A 23,188-nucleotide genomic window follows, 5' to 3' on the forward strand; every position below is an offset into this window, starting at 1 on the left:
GTCAAACGGTGGCGTGCGTGGAAAATCTGAGAGAAAAAAAATACCATAAAACTCAAACGCTCGGCCCTAGAGCAGTCAGTGTGGTTGCTCTTTTTCTTGGCGTAGGGCTAGAGAAAAGGGCTGGTCAATCATCTTGTCAAAATATTTGACTGAGGAAGTCTAAAATGAATAATGTGCCACGCGCACTCTTTGATAAATAATACTCGGTAAATAAATTAATAATTAAAAACATAAATAACACAGTGTCTCAATGTACAGTATATATTTTATTCAAATAGTAAATGGAGAGATCCACTTTCTGGTATTCTGAAATATTTCTGTAGCTTGAGGTACTCAGAAATTCAAAGTGGATTTAGGTTTTTTTAATAACTACTGCATTCTGAATGATAACTAAACTGTCTCGCAAACTTTTAAATGCTGCAGTGCGTCTAAATGCTGCAGATATTATCTGTTCCCATTTTGGGTCAGATTGTGCCGTAGTAATGTTATATATATATATATATATATATTCTCAAAATAAAAATTGCTCATTACATTCATGCAGCTGTTGTTTTAAAGACAAACTCCGTTCCCTTTTTAAGACTGGGATTTGCTTGTGACAGGAGTGCATTAATGGAAGAGGGTCTGAATGCGATGCCGCGGTACTGAGCATGCTTAATCCAAAAAAAACTTTGAATTTATGTTGATGGATAATGTTCGGTTTTATTCCAAACGTCTAGTTACGTTTTAAATGAATTTCAGTATTTTCTAAAAGATTTCCTTTAAATTATTTTTTTAAATGATATTCTCTTATATTGTCATCTAAAAACGACATACTGCATGTTTAATTTACAAATAAACTGCATATTGTTGCCATTTTGAGTTTCATTGTCTGTGTTTGTTGCTTGCATTTTCTGGGCTTGCTTACAAACAGTGAAGAATGACACGTTAAATGCGTCCCCCACAGTGACTGTCCCATAACGCTGCACCTCCCTGCAGTTGCCCTGTGCCCCGGGATCCATTTTGGTGCAGGACCCCCGGCACTGTGATCTCCTGATCCTCAGGCACTGTGACCCCTCTCTAGGGACAGCCCAAATCATACCATCCCCCCGTGGCACCAGTTTGTCAGGCTCACTGGTGGTGATTGTTCTTTCTGTGTGCATGAGTGTTGATTTTTACTTCCAACTGCATCAGCCGGGAAATGTCTTTGTTATTTCCAAAAATAAAAAACATTACCGAATGTAAATCTCAAGCGTTCGTCGTGCTCAAACTCTTGAGGTAATGAAGGTTTGTCCAACCCCAAAATATTCCCGTTAACAAATGATGACACACTTCACTTTGTCCCTTTTAAAAGTCAGTAACCCCCGTCGCTAAAATAAAAAGGCAAAATGTGTGAGGGGAATCTCAGCGGGTTCAGTCAACAATAAGACAGATGGGGTTTTATAGCGAAGGAACAGGGCTTAGCTCGAGAGGTTGTCAATGAGACATGCTCCTTTTTGACCTCCAGGTCACCTGGGTTGAATTCCAGCCCAGGTTGGAACGGGGATTGCTGGTCAGGGGGTGACTCGTGATGGAAGGGTGGACAGGTGCATTTGTGTCTAATCCACAGCTGTATCTGTAAATCATCCATCTTGGACTTTGCAGTCTTCAGTGCAACCACTGTGGGGATGTTTTCACGATCAAGGACTGGGGTTTAAAATTCTGTATGCTGTAATATGCAAAACCAGGCTGTCTGTCTCCAAACCCTGTTTAACTTTCTTGTGGTCATTTGTCTTCAGTGCAAAGCTTCTGTTTTATATCAAGACTGAAAGTGCTTGGTATACCAGCAGCTTGTTTCTCTCCATATCAGCTGCCTTATATTTACATGCGTATTTCCCCATATACAGTATTGTGAAGTTTTGTCATATATTTTATGATCTTGATAATATATTTTATTTCTATATTTTGCAATGCATTATGTTTCCCTAAGGGGTGCATGAGAAGCCAAATTGTCAAGCACTTACACTGACACAAATCAACTGGAACGTTTAACAAAAAATACTTTTTTTGCTAAAAGAAATTCAGTTAATTACTAATGAAATTAAGACGGTGGAAAATGCATTAATATTTGGAGATGGCCTGGCAAGGGAATGTTTTACAGTTGTAAAACATTATTCCTGTTAAATGATTTAGAATTTCTGAGTCTCATTTTACTGGTTAATATACACCAAGAGCAATGAGTGATTGACAAGTCAACCTACAGTTCACCAAAGTTAAATTTAAAAAAGGCAAATTCAAACAATCTAGCTGCTTTTCACTTCCAGAGTGAAGAGATCAACAAAAATAAAAAGTATCTGTTCATTCCCCCCCTACAGTACTATCTAATATAAGTATTAGATACAGTACAATTTCCAGAGGGATTTCTTTTTAAACTGACCTCAAACATATTATTTTGCATTTGTATTATTGTATTCATGATATTTACCTTGTTTTTCATCAATTTGAAATGGGTTTTCTGAAGTTTCCAATGGTACCTATGGCTTCAATTAGGGTTAGGATTATGAAACGGTAAGTCTGAGGGTTGAGCCAAGTTTACAGCTGTGTTCAGCAGCTTGCTAAAAATGCTTTGTTAAAAAATTAATTAATTATTTTAATTAAAAAAAAAAAAGTTTCCTAACACTATGAAAAGCGCAGTTGGGAGACTTGGGGCCATTTAAACAGGAGCTTCAGTGGTGGTGAAGAACGCCATTATTCTGGATTTTGTTGAAACGCAGGTGCCACTTTCACGGTGGTCAGCCTGTAAGGGCAAATGTAAGAATGCCACCTACTGGTTCAGAAACTATTGTTTGGCAGGGATCCCTAAAAGTGTGGAATCCACTGTTTCGGGAACTCTGACGTGGCCTACTGTACACCTCTCCTGTGTTGGGATGGGGTAGATGTGTGTGTTGTGTGTATTTAAAATAATAGCTGTAATGCCTTTTTTCTTGCTTCAGTGTTTAGGTTGTGGAATTGCAGGTGATGGGGTTTTATTGCGAAATTGTAATACATGGGGTGTGTTTTAAAAATTCAGATCTCTCTAATGCAACATTCTTGTAACATTTCAAAACTATACCAATTACTCCATTTCTGTTGCATTTATAAATCCGTATTGGCAAGGATGTCATTGGACTATCTGTGGAATTCCTATTTTTATTTTAGTATATTTTCCAAGTAATGTATATATATTTTTTGGAAGCAACGGAAGAACAAAGAGTCCTTCATATAGAAATGACCAATGATTCAACAATGGTTTTAGCTTAATACCTGATCTTGTGGGTTCTATTTTTACCTGGTATTGTTTGTATCTGATATTAGATGTGGGCTTCAAAGGGACGCACACATGAGAGGTTTGCGTGCCGTTGAGCCTTTGAAATCTGACACTGTTATGTGATGTTGTTGCGGCAACTGTCTATCAGAATCACTAGCCAATAAACAAGAGCCACAAATAGTTATACAAACCTGTCAAAAGATAATTGATGAATGAGCTTATTTAAAAATATTTTTAAAAATATATTTTGCCTTTATAATGAATTGTACTGTGAAATAACATTGATTTCATAAAGTATTCTTATCATGTTATTTTATTGTGTTGGATCTAATGTAATAGTCCATAAATAGGTATACACAATTTTACAATAATATTATAATTATACCAGCAAATAATTCTCCCTTGAGAATTTTATCCGGTGTCTATAATTCAAATTTGAAATGTCTTGGTGTTAAACAGATTTTAGATTTTCGGGCAGGTAATGAAATAAAGTAATATTAAATGAAATGAAGTAATAAAGTAATATTACATGTCTATGTAATATAAAGTGTGTTTGTGGATTCCGCTGCAGTAAAATTTTGTGATAATCTTTTTATCATGAAAAGATCACATTTTTCCCATTGTATTGATGCACAGTATACAGTAACGATCATAAACATGAAAAAATTTAGCTTTTTTTGTTTCCAAGGGTCCATTTCTTGAAAAAATAAATGGCAAAATTATTTGTGACAAGAAAGGACATATGGTTCTAATACTGCCAGTAGTTTTATAATTCAGAAGTTAAGGGGGGTATCACAGATCGTGGGCATCTTTCTGAATGCATAACTTGTAACACGTTGTAATTTACATTCTCAGTTAAGTAATTATGGCCAGTTTTGATTTCCTTTTCTTGTTGTTGTTGTTGTTGTTGTTTGGTTGTTTATTGACAGCAGCCTAGTGGTTATATTTCTCGTGTAATATTTCTTGTTTTAGATATGACAAATATGTGCAGCATTGAGAGCCATCATAACAGAGGTAAACGGACCTGCCCCATGTGTTTACTGGCTCTTTCATATGTTTACAGAAACGATCGTGCCATGGCTCGGCTCACGTATACGAGACGGCCTGCTTTGGTGACTTATCGGCAATGTGTCCAGACACCACACGCAGATGTTCCCAAACAGGGCTCTGTTCAACCAGCAGGAAAAAGGGAAGCTCGTCTACAGACACAGTAATGCCTTCGCCGAAAAAGAACACTCAAACTTCCTCTCGAACATCTGTATCTGAGACAGTAGCTCTATAAGTCATTTTTTTTGTCTTTGCCAGAAGCATGGTTTTTGCTGAAGGTTGTAGCCGCCCTTCAGTGTGTATATTGTGATTTATGTGCTGGATTCGGGTTTTCCATATGGACGTGTGTCCGTGTTGGGCTCTGCGCCAGCTCCCACTTCTGTTTCCCAGAGACGAAGGAGGGGACACACTTTGTGTCAGGTATACTTCCAAAAAAAAAAAAAAAGTATTTGAAATGGAAAAGGTCTGTCTGGCTGGTATTTTGGGCCCAATACTAACATTCCTATATTTTATCTGACTGTGAATACTCTTGCACAGGTGGTGCTCTCTGTGCGATCACTAACAGGATCAAAGGCCATGTGTACTTTTTTTCCCCACGTGGAAAAAAAGTTGATACAATTTATCTTTCGGCAATTAATATTATCTTTGATGTATGGCGATGTGAGTTTTTTATAGTTTCACTGAGTAACTTAATAATGACACAACAAAATAAATCGGGTACATGCATGAGTGTGGCAGCTTTGGCTGAGGTGATATTGAGAAAAACACTCACAGATGCCAGAACACTGCTCAAAACATTGCTTAGGAACGAGCACACTTTATAAATGTGTGCTTTTTGCTGTAAAGGTTATAATCTTAATTTCATTTTTTTAAATCATTTTGTAAATTGACGTACAGTTATGTATTTTTAAGTTGTGACTTTTAACAATTGTTTTGCACTTTTGTATGAATTACCTACAAACTCAACACTTTCAAGGGGAGGTCGTTACAGTATATTTTTCTGAACACAAAGGAAAGACACTAACTCTCATTACCAGTAATTAATCTTGCAGGAAGAAACACTGTCAGTAGGAAACAGGCTGTCAACAAATACTTCTCTCCTGAACCAGAAAATCAGGCACTTATTCAAGAATCTGCAATATTTTGGACGCAGTTAACCATCACAGCCTGGTCCGTAGCAACAGGCGCTGTTTATTTCCACACACTTTTAAGTGATGCACAGTGGCTGTAATGCTAATATATATATATATATATATATATATATTTTTTTTTTTTTGTTGGATATAATTTATAATGAATTTAATTACAGGAATAATCAACCAGGTTTTGAGGGGCTTAAACTTGTTCCCTATTGCACACATTCTAAATGATCATCATTCATCACAGACGTTAAAGTGACGACAGGTGAAAAAAACTCACTGTTCCCATTAACCAGAAAAGCCATAATAGTGTGGCTTTGTATGAAACTGGTTAAACAGACACATTGCTGATTATATTTCATAAACAATACATATTCATCATTGAAAATTCTTCCTCAGCAGAGATGCCTGAAGTGTTTTCATCGTCACCTTGACTTATTCATTTGGTCCACTCTCCATATTATTTTGTGACTAATTTGGGCATAGCAGGATATATAATATCAACTCCCCTGTTTCCAGTACACCATTGTCCTCTCGCAAAAACAAATAGTAATGAAGAATAAGCTATTGCACAGCATTAGATAAAGTGCTAAGGAAACCTTTTCTGAATAAAGTTGAGACATATTGTCATGTGTCTACATTAAGGAATAAACCACCATAAACCAACCATCATTAAGGCAAGCCACTAGATAGTTAATTTGTCCCTTCGCCATTTTGTGCTCAACGCTGGGTCGCGTTCATTTGCGTATATCGTGCGGAACACGACTGTAAACGGCCCTAAAATCTCAATAATAAAAACCGCACAGCTGACCTGACTCCCCCCCCCGGTCTTTCCCTCTTTCGTGGAGGCGATGAACAACGCAGCAAAGAGGCGTTTTATGAAAAGACGAGTTGATAGGAAAGAAAGGGAACGGTTGATGACACCGTATTTTTAGCCCCGTCTCCATCACAGGAACAGGAAATGCTGCGGATTGCCTGGGAGCTGTCGCGCTGCCAGCTTTAAATGCCACGCCTAAAAATAATCGGGGCGGAATGCGGGCTCGGCGGGGGGGGGGGGGGGGGGTCAGGTTGATGGCCCCGGGCCCCGTCGCCACGCCGAGGGCCTATTTTGACAGGGCCGTGCCCCGTCTGAGTGAAACCCGAGCCCGTTCGGCCATTCCGCCTCCTTCCCTTTAATGCCTTATTTTGTTCTTTGGGATGCTTCAAGATGACTTGCATTGCGGTATTGGGGGGGGGGGGGGCATGACTATTCCCAGTACCTCAGGAGGGGGGTGTCCTGTTTTGAGGGCTTGGCTTCTGAAGAGGCGCTGCCATCCATTGGTCCGCTCCTAAAAATACCTGCCCAGGGGTACACACGCTCCGGCGGCGTGATGCTCTGCTGTAATGGCTGCCCAATGGGACAGACTGTTCCAGCCAACCCTCGCCCCCCCCCACCCCCACCTCTCACGCCATCGCCCCTAATACACACCCAACGTCTGCAGACCCCGCACGCACATACGTGTTCCACGCCGGGGACGGGGTGGGACGGGCAGGGGGGTTCATCGCTCCCTGTGCCCTTTGGGTTGTGAAAGCGAAGCCTGTCAATGCGCTAGATTTAAGGCAAACGGCTCCCGGCCTCGGCCCTTGCCCAGGGTGTGGTGAGCGGCAGTGCTCTAAGCTGGCTTTGGCACAGGCTGCTTCCAGCTGACCCAGAACTGCGCTGGATCCAGACCCGTAAATCCCTGGGTATCAGTACCAGGAAGCGTTGTCTCTGACCCCGCGTGCCACGGTTCCACCTGCACAGTCATGCGCTCCGTACTATTAATGCAGAAAGGAGGAACAGAAAAAGGAGAATTTGAATGCAAATATTGCCCAAGTACAAGCCAGCTGTGATTTCACTCGACATTTATGATGTCACAGTAACAAAGTGTAAATATATATATATTTTGATAAAAAAAATTAAGATGTTTCCATTGAAGACAAAATTGCACAACTGCAAAACGTACAACTGCCAATATGTAACGCCATCATCGAATAAAGGAAACATTTTGAATGAATTCATTCTTAAAAGCAAAAAAGCCAAAGCCAAGACTAATAAACCTGTATGGAATTTTTTTTTTTTAACTGCCCCAGAGTAAACAGGTTGTTGTTGGCTTTTTCCATCTGGATCTGCACTGATCACCACCTGGTTTTAAGGTCAGCTGGGACAGCTGGGAAGCTACAGGACTCCTGATTCTGCCCTGCTAGAGTGCTTGTTACTCTGGGGTTTGAACTGCAATCCATGTGCCATTAATTGCTATCACACACGCAGGAATTCAGACTGTATAGCCACTGTATTACTCGCTCGACATCTGCTGGCTACTCTCATAACGGGGATCAATAAGCTGAATGTGTATCTGACATTTCACGGGGAAAGCATGAATGGTACTTTTTTTTATTTTATTTTATTTTATTCAAACGGCCATTGTGTCATGTGACGCAGTATTGCATGTTTGTGTCTCTCTCCGTATGCTGCCATGCCATGAGTCTCGTGTCTGAGCGCTTGTTTCTGGAAGCATGTTAGCTGTTGTTGGCATTTTTCCCAATCATAGAAGCAGACTGCAATCACAGTTCCCTGTGCGCCATTGTTTTTTCAGTGCAAACCCACTTCTTGTCTACAAAATGTATTTGGTTACATAGAACATTCAGGTACTGTTACTGCTAATTTAAGCATATGAATATTAAATGCCAATGTTAAGCATTAATTTGTGTTAGCAGAGCATAAACAAGCACAATTTGAAAACCTGTAAAACAAATATATAATACTGTTAATTAAATTATCCAGGTCTGTCAGAGACAGGAAATCCTGTAGATTTGAAAAACCTGGCATGCACTTACAGAAAGGTATTCTGCCCTCAAGGTGCAAGATTGTGATCCATGGCTTTTGGACTTCAGATTTAAGTGGACATCAGTTTCAGAATGGGAGCTGTTGTCCTGGTGGTGGTGGTATTTAACTCATTCCACCACTAGAGGGAGCAAAGAGGAGCCTGGACTGACCTTTGGAAAGAACAGGCACACAGCGGCAGAGAGAGAAAACGTGTACAGGATAGGGAGGGATGCTGGGATCATCATAACATAGCCATGGTTTCCTTTTATTATGTTGTTTGTTTGTCATTTCACAGTGACAAATGACACGTGAAGTCAGCTCAAGGTTGTGGAGCCTTGAACTGTGGACTTTGTTTCCCTTCAGACTGTCTGTGAACTACTCTTTTACATATCAAACCTGTGTTTGTCATTTTTGCCCTGGTATAGGTATAGTGTGATAAGGAGTGGTCACACAGTACAGAGGTATAAGCACATGAGGTTAGTTGGACATCCTACCCAAGAAAACAAACAGAATATTGTTTGATATTTTAGGAAAGTACACCCTTTATCGCATAAATCCTAATTACAAGCTACTTCTTTCTTTTTTAAACAAATGATTTATTCTTATCTTACAGTGGCAGGTTGAGGTATGACAAGCAGTAAAGCTGAGAAACGGACATGTAACTCCATGGTTGTGGGTTCGGATCTGACATTCTTCTGTTGGTGGACCCTTGAGTATGATATTTGTCCTAAATTAGGCAAATATATCCAGCGGTGTAAATTTACAGTGTAAAACCTGAATCATGAATCTGAATCATATTGGGTAAGGACACCTCTACAGCAAATTAGTTCTATGTGGCGGGCTCACGACACAAGTTCCCCCACGCAAGCTTCGTACCCCCTCAGCTGTCATCAGTTATAGATCTGACAGGCTCTTCCTCCTTCGCCTCGCTAACTGCAGAAACCGCAGTGCAGTCTGGGTAAACGGCCCTCACCCCTCTCCGCCCTGTGATTGATACGGGGACCCAGCCAGACAGGAAAGGTTGGATTTCCCAGGTTAGTCGGTCGGGCGGTGAGGTGACAGGGAGGAAAACCCCACCCTGTTACACCCCGTGAGGAGCCCCCTGTTTGTTTCTCAGGGAACGGATACGAAATCCCACGATTGTGTAGACATTTATCCTCAAATGAACAATGCTTATGTGCATTTGTGTGTATTAGTCTTGCCTAATGTTGTTCTCCACCTGAATGCTTCTCTTCCTGTTCTGTGCCCCTGCCCTTTGCTCTTGCAGTTCCTGTGATGGGTGTACTTTGTGTATCATGTCACAATGGACCAAGAAGCTATCCTAGATAAGAGTGTCAGCTAATTGGACAAAAAACATCTCTATTTCATTATATACAGTATATATATATCTACCCCTATAGATTATGTAACCAATAACTACAGAGTATAAGTGCTATTAGCATGTCTGTGACCTACTGTGCTCCTGTGTTGAGACGAATGTGCAGACCTCTTCTTGTCTTACTGCTGCTTGTGCTTTGAACCGGGGAAACTTGCTCTCGGTCTTGAGCGGGGTTGTCCTGTTTAGATTGCGAGAGCAGCTGTTGGACTGTTCTGCAAAAGCCCGAACATCAATGCTGACTAAGAGGCGTGTGCCCGTCCCAAGATGCTGTATTTCTGCGGGGCGGGGGGGGGGGGGTAGTGTGTTCCTGAACCCCCTTCCCTCCCTGCTCACACAAAGCTGCAGAAATAATTAGCTGCTGTTTTTTGATGAGGGCATCTGGTACGTTATGCATATTGCACATGGGAACAGTGCATTGAACTCCTGAACATGTGACTTACTGTCTCAAGATTAAATCTAATGCGTTCGCAAAGTGTCCACTGCTTTTCCATTACGTTACACTTATTTAGCAGACGCTTTTATCCAAAGCGACGTACAAAAGTGAATGTCATGGTCATTGGAACAACTACAAAACCCAGGTTCGGTAAGGTACAATACTCATTTCGTATAGCTATCTATAGCCAAGAACACAGTTCAGTTCACGCAGTGAACATTATTCTGACCCAACTCATGCCAAGTCAAACTAGGGGGAAGAACAAGCTACTATATTAAGACGAATATTTCCACTTCTGTTTCTTACTGCCACCATCTGTAAAAGCTTCATTTTATAAGGCTAAAAAGGAGCTTTATAATGTGGCTTTGTTGTTTGGTGTAGCTGGTGTCAGTATAGTGGATGTTTCAGTTAGGCCTGCTGACCATCCCATATTGCAGCTAAAATGGTGTGTCCCAATCACACTGGCTTAACCCCCCCCCCCCCCCCCCCCCATACAACAAAAAACATCTATACATACATTTATTGTTTATTGGTTCAGAAACAATGGGATGTGTGGAAGTATTTGAAGTTTAACTGCGTATGGTTTGTTGTGGTAATTTTTCCTTTAGAACTCCTTGATCTCTGGTGTGAGCACAGCTGTGTTGCAGAAACTTACAGTCTTCATAGTTTGTTCATGTCTTATGACAACATCATCCACACAAATTACAGTAACAGTAGCTTTGCTGACAAACTTCTTTCACTTGGCTAGGCATGGCTGTGCTAGAGAGCATTGCCGACCTGACGCAAGTCATCTATGATGTAAAGCACAAAGTGGAAGCAGATATTGAAAAACTAGTTAAATACATCCTCACAAGTTCTCAGACACAGAAGGACATATGGTATATTATCTGTACAGAAAATATAGTACTCTTTTTGAGGTCACAAATTCAAACATTTTTTATACATTCCCCAGAAACTGAGTATGGCACAGCAACTGTAAATATTAGTAGAGGAACGCCTAAACAATTTGTCTCAACAGAACAACAGTTTATTCAAGTGCAAACACTTACCTTTTGGAGTGTATGACACAGCTAACTTGTCTAATATTGTAAGACTGCCACTTTAGCAAAAACATCAGAACAAGGTTTCCAACACAGTGACATTGTGAGTAAAAAGGATTTACCCAATATGCTCTATCTTGCTGCATCCAGTTTCCACTAAAAGCTGGTATATTACAAAATATTAGGTGCTGGGTCTGATATTACTAAAATAGACCTTGTTTCTTATATAAAATACTGTCTGTGACTTTGTCTGTTCTGATCTATGTGCGCCTTCTGTTTCTGTTTTGAGTGTTTCGTGAAAGCCATCCTAATTCATGTACTGCCCTCTGCTGGATACTTTTGGTATACCACACTAACTAAATACTGGAGTCTTTTGGCTTCAAGAAATGGCTTGCAGAATCCACACCGTAGGCTGCTAGTAGCGAGCTGTCACTAATTGACATTATTTGTTTTAGGGACTGAAGAGGATTCTGAGAATTTTAATTTGTTGGCGCGCTGCCACCGAAGCCCGACAGGCAGACATTTTTTTCAGGTTCCTGTCTCCCATGTAGAAGTGAAGGATATGGGATGTTGGGATTTAACCCCAACTGCTGCCCTTTAACCTCAGCCTGTGAGCAGAGAGGCAAAATGTTGTTCACTACCGAGATGTCATTTAATTCTTCATTTATCAAATTATTTACGCATTTATACGTAGGCTATATATTTATTCCATGTGCATTTATGCATTTATTCAGAGGGTAGAGAATATAGTATGTATGTCTCCAATGTATGTATTCAGTTATAATTTATTGACTTGACTGACTACATCATCTATCATGTATCATGTAAATGCCAGACACCTCAATATAGCTGACATTTGTAATTAAGCTATCAATTGTTTCTCACAGAACATCTCATTCATGAATTTTCCTTCCTTACATTTTAGCCTTATTACTTATCTGATGACATATAAGCTAGCTTAACAGGTGTTACCATCTTAAAAAGATAACTTGCTAGTTAGCAGTGTACTTCCATTGGATTCATATTCACATATCGCCAAAATATTTTTATGGGTAGAAGCCTGTTTCATCAAGGAATAGCACAATTATGATATTCAAATTAACTTACACTTCTTATTTGAGAATACACAATTTTTTCAAATAATATAAAGGTTATTTATTAAATTCATATTAAACCAATCAAAAGCATTTGAATGCAAAAGGTGGACATTTAATTGCTAACCTCCAAGTCTGTTCTTTAATAAACAATGAAAACATTCAGTTATTCGTAGTGTACTCAAACGTTTGGTCCACACTGTTTAAAAATATAAAATATATAACATGATAGCTAATGTTAGACCAAAATAACAAGAGAAATAGCAACTTTATAAACTCACAGTGAGGTCACGTGATAATGTAGCGTACTACACATGTAATCAATAATGGTTGCATAATGTATACTACTGCGAAAAATAGTAAGTAGTACACAGTATATACTGATATAGTACGTAGTACACAGTATGCAGTATACCGCTACTGCCCCAGTTCAATCTCGTCAGGCTTTTGTCATTTCCGCCTAAGTCAGGCAAGCCAACTGCAGACCGATGCCTATTCGAACACGCCCAGGATACACAGAAGGACAGACAATAAGGAAAATAGTCCGCGCCAAACTCCTTGGAGATTTACAAAGGGACAATCGAGTCAACGTTTGGGTCTTTAACCGAGAAAAACAGGTACAAATCAGAAATTACACTGATATTCTGTTATGTGGTTTGCAATTTTCAGTGGAAAACGATGTCTCCAAAATATAGCGACTTTCCATGTCGGATACGATTTAGCTAGCACCGCGTTCAATGGATTGAAAACAAAATGGAGGTTGAGCTATTATGGGAGGAGCGGAGTTAAAAAGAGCGGTTATGGCCCTGGGTCTGTGTTTTTGCTTTGAAGACAAAACGGACGTTTCTGAATAACGCAGTTGAAAAGAGACGTTAATTTTATGTCTATACTTAATTCTGTTGTCTATAATTCACGTGGTATTTTGGATTATCAGGTCGCAGTCACTAACTTGCTACCTGGCTAGCTCGGAAATGATTGGATAGGGCGACCGTACTTAGGAAAATGTTTTTTTGTAAAGGCATTTAAAACATTGCCTTTGCATGTTTGGTCTTTTGCTGTGTATTAGAACTGACATATACTACTGATACTTGTGACATTGGCTAGCTAGATCTGAAGTGTTTAATGTTGTAGCTAAAAGCATTTGCTGTTTGCTAGACTAGATGCTGTGCAAGAGAATTCCTTGTTTTTGACGCATTTCTTTTTTGTTACGAGTACAACCCCCACACGGATAACTGCACAACATCTAATTGATGGCTATTACTGAAATGGCCTAATACACACTTTGAAAACATTTCGCAGGCCCGATAGGAAAGCATAAGGCCCCATTCCTACTGCAAAGAACACCTTTACCTTTTCTGATCCCTATGGATAGTGGAGGTTCCTCCCCCTCGCCGCACTCATATGCACACCGTAGCGAATGAAGAGTAAGAACGAGAATAAAGTGGGAAAATGTTAGGATTCGGTTAAACGAGACACTTCATGGGAGCTCTGGAATCAAATTAGAGTTGCAGATCGCATTATCTCGCGCAATATTTCAGTATTGAATAAAATGGGAAACGACATTCCTGGAAAATGGCGTTCGGTGTTCGTTAAGTTGCGCTTCTTTTCATTATGTTCACATTCAGTAGTCGAGATAAGACCCGATCAAGACGTGCACTGATGTGGTGGCAGCAGCGGATGCTTGCTGTTAATGCAAGTAACGTTATTGCGCTTCTGGGTGCATCAGCTCTGTCGGCTGTGAGATTAGGGTATGGGTTCGCGAACGTAGGTAGCCTGAATTAATTATATTATGTATAATTCCACTAACTCAGTTTTGGTTCTCAGTTTCGGTTCTCAGTTTCCGTACGCGAAGGCACACGTTCAACCACATTTGTGAAAAGCTGTTGCCTCGTCTTTACCGTCAGTGACTCCGTATCTGTGCACAAATGAGTGACTATTGCGCTCTAGTGTCTTGCCACAGGGTCCCCGTGCCATTGCTCGTTTGTCTGGAGTGGGCAAAGCATCAGTGGGACATATCGTCCACGTGGTGCCCTCTACCCAATTCGCAAAGTGTACATAAGCCTAGGAGTGAGAGAACTCGAGTAGAACGGTGGCGTAAATAGCGGACCTGAATGTGTTTTGAAATGTCAGATTACGTCCAGACCACAGTGTGACCTCACCTCGCCGATCGGTTTGGCAGATTCGATCTCCAATGCAAACAAAATTCTATTTTGTGCACGTTTCTGACCCGAATACAGCCTAGCGGTGTCGGTATAGGAAAATTCGTTCATTATAACAAAACTTGCAGGTCGAATTAGCGTTAGCTGCCAGTGACTGTTATAGTATAGGCTATTGTTTGCAAGCTTTAAAAAGTGGGCCATAGTTTAGGATATTTTGGCTAACGTTTTATTGTCTCAGATATTTTGTCCGTTGATCTTTGTTTGAATTTCACCTGTCTACACAGTTAGTGTATAACAACTAATTTACAAATTAGAACTTAAATAGTGAAGCGACCTAAACACAAGGCCTCCTGCACAACTTTTTGGACCTGTAGTAAAACGTTTGGCAGAATTTAATTTTAGACTTTAGATAGGTTGATGGGATCTGTGGTAGTGGTTGTCATAAATTGTGCATAGTTGAGTTGCAGTGGACATCATGGCCAAAGTTTTATGCCACTTTCACAAGTCTTAGGACACCAAACAAATAACAAGGGGGATATCCATGGTGTGCTGGAAAAAAGAAAAAACTGTTTTTAAGTGATATGATGTTGGGTTAGGAAATTAGGATTTAATTTATTGACTGGGAAATTTACACTAGTCTGGGCATTACAAGGTGATTACAAAGTCAATACATTCCCCAGCTATGGCAGGATAAGCAGTAATGTATTAGCATTATGACAATAAGTTACCATAAAGCTGTGTATTAGTTTTGATTTTGTTCCAAAGGTCCCCTTCCCTCCCCAAACACACATACACAAGTCTATTAAGGTTCCTGGGGGTAATGTGAGAGGGGATGTTGGGATTTTAGAGTGGGCTGTAAGGCACTAATGAGGAATTTGGAGATGTAGGCATGTGTCTTCAGAGAGGCATAAAAATAGAGTAGGCTGACTGAAGCTTACTTTAATATGCTGGAGAGAGAGAGGGGAAAAAAACTATCGCTCTTCTGTAGAAATGAATGAAACATTTTAAATCAATGTAATGTAGGCTAATGGGTAAGGAACTGGTCTTGAAACCTAAAGGTCACAGGTTTGATTCCTGGGTAGGACACTGCCGTTGTGCCCTTGAGCAAGGTACTTAACCTGCATTGCTTCAGTATATATCCGTCTGTATAAATGGATGCGTTGTAGATGCTATGTAAAAGTTGTGTATGTCGCTCTGGATAAGAGCGTCCTAACTAAATGCCTGTAAACTTCAGATAAAAATAAAATAAAATGTACCTGACAAAAAATATATACTTTACCCCCCCCCCCCCTCCCCAAAATGTAGAAGAAAGAAGAATGTCGGCCAGAGGGGGGAAGAAGAAGACCACCAAACTGTCTCGCTCGGCCCGGGCTGGGGTCATCTTTCCTGTGGGGAGAATGATGAGGTACCTCCGGACGGGCACTTACAAGTACCGGATCAGCATGGGGGCCCCTGTCTACATGGCAGCAGTCATAGAGTACCTGGCAGGTTGGTACTTGGAGTTGGGAGTTTGTACACGGTCCCTTAATAATAATGATGATGTCCAGGGATAAAGTAGCAGTGTGGAGGACCACTAATCTCGTGACTGCAGGTTTGGGAATTTAAGCACTTTTTATTGTCCTCGAACAGGGCTTCGTGTTTTAAATGACTGGTGAATCAAAATTTTATTGAACTAGTAAGAGCTTGTGAGATGTCTAGAACAACAGTGGGTGACCCCAGTGGGAGATAATGTTTTTATTTTTCGGAAGTTAAATTCTACGATCAAACAAAATACTGAAAATTGTTTAACATATCACCATCAAGTGGTGTAAACTGTACAGAAATATGGTCATTGATTTTAAGTGAGGGGAGGCTAGCCTAACACTGTCTCATTGCTTTGCAATAGAAAATGCCAGTGCCTTGCACAGTAGGAACAGGAAGCAGGTTGAATAACATTGTTCATGTTGAAAAGGTGCTCATCGCCCTCTCCCGTCTTTGTCGTAGCGGAGATTTTGGAGCTGGCGGGGAATGCAGCGAGAGACAACAAGAAGGGAAGAATAACTCCACGTCACATCAAGCTTGCGGTAGCCAATGATGAGGAGCTCAACCAGGTATCGCCTGCATCCTGTCTTGAAACCGTGCAGTTAAAGCTGATTGTCTCTTTGAATGAAGACCTTATGTGGTTTAGAGAAGAAAAAAAGAAGTTGAATCAGAACCCTTTCAGTACCGACTGTGGCCAGGGTTCCCACAGGATGATGCATACACTGTTTGCCATTGTGGCGGATTTAAAGCAAGTTGAGATCTTAACTGTGTGAAGAATGAAGAGTTGACTTTCAAACAAAGTCAACATTTTCAATGTCTTAGCAAAAAAAAACGTTTTTAGTTTTAGTTTTTTTTTTTTTTGTTAGTTTTTATTTTGGAACCAGTTTTATCCCATTTTATATTTTTTCCCCAGTTTGGAATGTCCAGTCTTATTTGTGAGCCTGTCTTACAAATTTAAAGGTCCTCCGTCAAATCAAGAGAGCTCCAAAAGCAGACGTTATCCCACGAAGCACGAACTGCCGGCTGCAGCGTCTTTTCGCTTTGCTGTCCCGTCAGCTGAGCTGCTGGTGCCCTGATTGGCCAGAGGAGTCGCTCTTGCACCTTGAGAAAGGGACAGTTGTGCTGGCTGAAACGTCCCCCACCCCCCCAGCATCGTTACGGCTCTGCGGGGCTGCCTGCCACAGTCGGCACTGGTACGGCCAGGATTCAATACTAGACCGTAGGCGTCACCGCACCTGAACCAGTACTTTACCAGGACGTGCCACTCAGCCTCCCCAGCAAACGCATTTGCATATCTTCTTATCTTATATGTTAACGGCATACTATGCAGGGTTTTTTGCCTTGAAAATAGTACAAAATAACTATACGTGCTAAGGCATATCTGTGACGCACTGGTAATCTCTGTCTTTACGCACTTTCACTGAATTTGTGCACCTTTGCCTTGCCCTGTGTTCGTTATTCTAAATTGTGTTCGGTACGTCTGACTGTCTCTTGCTTCACGGCAGACCTGTGTCAAATACGTATTTGTTTTGGATTCAAATACTTTTCTGCCCTCTGTTGATCTTGCCTGGTGTAATTCCATCCATCCATCCATCCATCTATTATCTATACCCGCTTATGCTGAGCTGGGTCACAGGGGGTGCTGGAGCCTACCCCAGCGTGCATTGGGCAAGAGGCAGGAATACACCCTGGACAGGCCGCCAATCTTATCACAGGGTGCCTGGTGTAATTGAGCCTGCCAATATGACCAGAAGGCGGGGTTTGCACTTACTCTTTAAGAGTATTTCATTGGTTCCAATACACCAGACAAGATCAGAAAAAGTGTAGACAAGTATTTGAATCCAAAACAAATATGTATTTGACCCAGGTCTGCTTCACGGTACTGACGTTAGCTTGCTTGTTAGGTGAAGTACTCTGTGTGAGTGGGCGGGTTTGAAGATGGAGGAGGGGACTTGCGTGATTGTGAACACAGGACCACAGCAAGGCAAAAATAAGAACGTGCATAGTATGCCTTTAACTCTTTAGGGTCAGAAACAGAAAAATCTCAAAAAGAAAAAAACAAAAATTTACATCTTTTTGATGAACAGACCTTCATTCATGCTTTTAAATGGACGAGAACAAAAATATGAAAATATAATCAAGAATTTAAATATTGTGTTTTCATTTTTAAACATGTGAAATGTTTAAATTCATAAACACGATCACAGTCTTCTTATATTCAATGTGTTCATTAAGCTAAAGATAAATATGTTCCAGTATCTTTCAGAAGGTATGAATGGGGGAAAAATAGCTTTTGATGTCCAGTATGTCATTTCTGAACAGGAGAGCTGGAGCTCTGAGAGGCATGTCCTTTCTGTATTGGAAATTCTCTTCAGAGTCACTTGGCAGCCCACTAAATGGACACACTGCAGATCAGTCGACATGCAAATTGCCACGTTATAGTGCAAGTTTTAAAAAAATCTCAATGGAATAAATTGGCTTAAATATGATAGCATTTTGTTCTCTTTTGGTTTTTTTGTTCCGTTTTTAAGTATAAAATTTTTAAAAATTTTCATTGCACATGATGTTGGTGCAAAACCTTGGACCAGCCTATACTTGAATACTTATTGGTAGTAGGTCCCTTTAGTGCTCCAGCTGTACTGTGATGATGTTATTCAGATGGTTGTCTGGATTTGGGTAATTTCCCTGCATGGGGCCGCACAGATCTGCTGTAATGAGGTGTAGGCTGAAGGCCCTTTGTTTCTGTAGACTGAGCTGTCAGTTGATGCCATATGGTGTGCTTACCCGGCGGGTTTCCCCACAAGGGGAAAACTGACACCCTGTGGTTAACCCCAAGTGGCGAACGGTTAAGGACATCAGATTGCATATTCACCGTGGATGTGTAACTGCCGTTAATATTGCATTCAACTCTTACACCATGGGTCTGTCTGTCTGTGTTTGCCTGGCTGCGGTCATGAAACATTTTCAACCGATGAGATCCTGTTCTTGGAAAATAGATGTTGATATCATGTTGATCTGTATATCCCCAATTTCTAAACAAATAACAGGAACGGGAAAAGGAACGTTTCTTCTTTCCCTTGCAGTTTAAGAAATGAAAAGCTTGATTAAACTAAAGCTGTCTAAATTGTCACAGCATTGCCGTGACTTAATTTGTGAAGTTACTGTTTGCTCAGGCATCGAGGGATGGACTCATGGCAGCTCTCGTGAGAATAGAACTGATAGTTTTCTTTAGTTCATCTGTCTGCAGTGTCTTTGCCAATCTCTTATTTCCCAGTGTCATTTCCCAAATACACGTGTACGAGTAGGAGCCTCCTTCGGTTTGGCTGGTCTTTTTGAGTGCCCCAGAGCACACAGGACCTGTGAACATTGCGTGTTGCATTTTTCGTTCTCCTCGTAGCTGTTGCGGGGGGTGACCATAGCCAATGGCGGGGTCTTGCCCCGAATTCACCCTGAGCTCCTGTCCAAGAAGAGGGGCGGGCGACTGAGGGTGGAGACCCAGGTGACCGTGCCGGAGAAGAAGCCGGGCCGTCCCAAGAGCAGCAAGAAGCCCACCCCCAAAAAGACCAAAGGGAAGCCTGGCCGAAAGTCAAAGGTCACCTTGAAACGATAACCCTTCCCTCCGCATGCAAACTCTTTTATTTACCCCGTAACACAACGACTCTTTCATTTACTTTACACAACGGTAACCCCCTCGTCTACCCCCACGACCTAACCCTTTCATTTACTCCACTTTATAGCAGCCCCTTCATTTTTACTCCACAAGCACGTCCGCACTGCCTGTCTCCATTCCTCACCTCGTTTTGCTTACTGTCGTTAAGATGTTTCGCGTCAACTCTGTATTTTATTTTAATCGGCGTGTTTTTAACTTGGTGTGCAGAAAAATGTGGAAAATGACAAAGAAACGGCGGCCAACCATTCGGAAGATGAGCCCGCGGGGTCGGAAGTGGAGCCCGGAGACGGTTTCACGATCCTCTCGGCAAAGAACCTGTTCCTGGGACAGAAGGTTTGGCGATGAGCGTTTTGTGTAAATGGTAGTGGCATATCCATGATAAGGAACCTTTTGCCTTTCATGCTAGTGTGGTAAGGCGTGTTAAAGTGTCCCTTTTCTTACCTGCAAAATGTTCATTTGCAACATTGTGCAATGGGAACTCGCCAACTGGTCCAATACAAGGGCCTGTAAAACGTTCCATAATAATATAGTGTTCAACAATTTATGCAGATCGATGGCTACATTTCAGAAATACACATGTATGTGAGTTAATGTTGGCAAATAGTATTTCAGAAAAAATAAGGGAGGTGGTGGGGGGGTGTGGCATTTCAAGATAAAACGGTTGTTCTCAGGGCAGGATGATGAACAGATTTCTGAGAAGCAGCCATGTCATTGCTTCCTGTCTGACTGGATCATTCTAAAAGGCAACTTGAGCAATTTGGTCTTCATGGTTTTCCTAAAACAAATGTTGAGCGCATTGGCTGGTCATCATCTTCTCTGTGAAGCATTTGTTTTGGTCTTCTGTGGTTTGGAATTTTGGAATGAGCTTTGGCAACCCTGGTTATAATCTTGAGTGTTAATCTCACCCATGTCTACACAGGCATCTGAGCTGAGCACTTCTTGTATTTTTTTTCCCAGCTTTCTTTAACAGAGAGTGAAATCAGCAAAATCGGATCCATCCAAGTAGAGGGGATCATCAACCCCACAAATGCAGATATTGACCTGAAAGATGGTGTAGGTGAGTGTTGCCACACCCTAAATAATATGCTAATAAATCTTGGGGTGCATTATCACTCAAAGTCTACAGTAAGTCAATGAGTTTTACACAGGAGTTTCTAGAACTCCATGGCTCCACTTGCAAAGTCTATGTCTCTTCAATTTAATTTCCATCCTTATAAGGGCAATACATCAACTGTGTAGTAGTGCACATCTAGAGAGCTTGTTCTTTTCCAGTCTTCTGGAAAATGCAATTGCAATGCAATTGAAAGTGCAATTGAAAGTGCAATTTGCAATGAACAGTCACATGTTCTAGAAAGACCCATTTCTGATCTGAAAATAAGTTTTCCAGTATAAATGTATACATATCAAATATATGAGTAATGCTAATCTAGACTGGCAACTTTATCAAACCCAAACTGAATCTGAATTTAACAGGAATTGAATTGAAATTGGCCTCAAATTTAAATGGGACTGAGATGACAACTTAGGTGGTAAAAGTTCATCTACTTTGTACATAATTGTTTTTGAACATTTAACTGAACTATGGTTGCAAAAAATCTCTGATCTCTATGGAATTCAAGAATTAACAGTGTTTGACCAAGACGGTGTAAAGTGAAAATGTAGGATGATGAAGTGATTTTTTTCAGAAGTGTCTACCCTGTGTGCTCTTAAACTCTTATTGGTCCTGTTCGTGGGTGTTATTTTAAGGCAATGCTCTGGAAAAAGCTGGTGGAAAAGAGTTTGTGGAGTCGGTGAAAGAGGTCCGGAAATCACAGGCGCCTTTGGACGTTGCTGCAGGTAAGAGGGGTTTATGCTGTCAGAGGCCCATTCAGAGTTCATTAAAAGAGGCGTCTGCATTTCACAGCAAGCTAGAAAGGTTGACACTACCAGATGAAGGGGGGGCGATATGGGAGGTCCTCCTACAATTGAGCTACATCATTGCTAAACAAGGATTTAACTACTTTGCATATTTTCAGTAGCTTTTCTGTAGCTTTGGTGGCATATTTGAGACTAACACTAATAAGAGTTATAAGTCGAGACACAACAGTTGCAAACTTTGAGAAATAACGTATTATAATTTTTTTTTTTTTTTTTTTTGTTTTCCTTTGAGTTTAGTAAACCCAGACGATAAGCCCTGATTGGCTGTAATGCTGTCTGTGTGATGTACCGTTCCTGAGAAAGGCCCCAGTGTTCCCCCGGGGGGCGGAGGGGGAGGGGGGGGGTCAGTGACAGGGGGGTAAAGCGACACCTCCCGCCTTTCTGCCTCTGCAGTGGCGGTCAGCCAGGCCAGCGGACTGGCGGCGGAGTTCATCATCCACTGCAACATCCCCCAGTGGGGCTCGGAGAAGTGCGAGGATCAGCTGGAGAAGACCGTCAAGAACTGCCTGTCGGCCGCCGAGGAGAAGAAGCTCAAGTCGCTGGCCTTCCCCGCGTTCCCCGCCGGCCGGTGAGTCCGCGCCTACATTTCCCAGAACCCCTTTCATTTCACAGTTTAAACTCCCATCGGTTTCAGTCTCCATCGTTTATAATTGCATGCTTTAATTCTACTCACAGTTTTGTTGGGGGGATCTAGGACGTTTTCATTAATCAGAATGACTCGATCGATTTTAAAGTAATTTTGGGTTTTAATACCAAGATAAACCTAACTTGTAAGATCCTCTTGTAAGAATGAGTGCTGTGTCACAAGCATCTATCTCCTCTTTGGTTTACTAAAAATGGAAAACGGCTCAACGAACCTGGTTCCATAAGCTTGTGACGTAACACTGGTTATCTGCTGAGCAATTTCCAGTGGTTCAGTTGGTTTAATTATTCAGGTTAAGGTATAGTTTCAGACCAGTCCCCCAGACAATATAAAAAATGTGACAAGGTCTCCATTATTCATGAGGTTGTGACAAGGTCTCCATTATTCATGAGGTTGTGTCCGCTGAAGTAGGGAGGTAAATGAAATGCAGCAGTAACCAACGAAATGTGCGATTTATGTTTTTAGGAACGGCTTTCCAAAACAGACAGCGGCCCAACTGATCCTCAAGGCCATCTCCAATCATTTTGTGTCTGAAACGTCCTCTTCCCTTAAGAACATCTACTTTGTACTGTTTGACAGCGAGAGCATCGGCATTTACCTTCAGGAAATGGCCAAGATGGAAGGAAAGTAAAGCTTCTCGTTTTTATTTTTTTAAAGCAAGTGTAATAATGTTTCAGGTGGATTTTTTGCAACTGGTATAGTGCGGTCCCAAGGATTATGTAAGTAGATTTTTATCCAACAAAGGTAGTTTTTGTGTGTGGGGGGAGGGGGGGTGGGGATGTGAGTGATGTACTGTTTGCATTTACATAACATTGTTTTCTTCTTAAAAGATTGCTTCATATAGAATAGATTAATTTAATCCATTCGGGCTTGTCATTTTTTCCCTTCTACCCATTTGTTTTTACATTCCATTTACAAAGGCATTGGCCCTCAATTTCTTCCCCAGATTTCCTCTGTAGTTTCTGATAATGTTAGTTTACTAAGAAAAAAGTGTTTCTCATTCTGCTTTGAAATAAATCAGATGTTTTACACCACAT

At 41.1% G+C, this 23,188-nt stretch overlaps 1 protein-coding gene across 1 annotated transcript; it reads left to right on the forward strand.

Annotated features, from left to right (window-relative positions):
* The first annotated feature begins 12,698 nt into the window (after window positions 1-12,698).
* LOC135245065 (core histone macro-H2A.2) lies at window positions 12,699-23,185 on the forward strand. The gene is made up of 9 exons (XM_064317839.1): window positions 12,699-12,858; window positions 15,706-15,888; window positions 16,384-16,490; window positions 19,319-19,513; window positions 19,799-19,924; window positions 20,549-20,648; window positions 21,338-21,427; window positions 21,902-22,076; window positions 22,617-23,185. Exons 2-9 carry the CDS (start codon window positions 15,717-15,719, stop codon window positions 22,780-22,782), a joined length of 1,131 nt encoding a protein of 376 aa, XP_064173909.1. The 5' UTR covers window positions 12,699-12,858; window positions 15,706-15,716; the 3' UTR covers window positions 22,783-23,185.
* Window positions 23,186-23,188: the final 3 nt, after the last annotated feature.

This window comes from Anguilla rostrata, chromosome 18 (assembly GCF_018555375.3).
Source record: "Anguilla rostrata isolate EN2019 chromosome 18, ASM1855537v3, whole genome shotgun sequence".
Taxonomy (NCBI): Eukaryota; Metazoa; Chordata; class Actinopteri; order Anguilliformes; family Anguillidae; genus Anguilla; species Anguilla rostrata.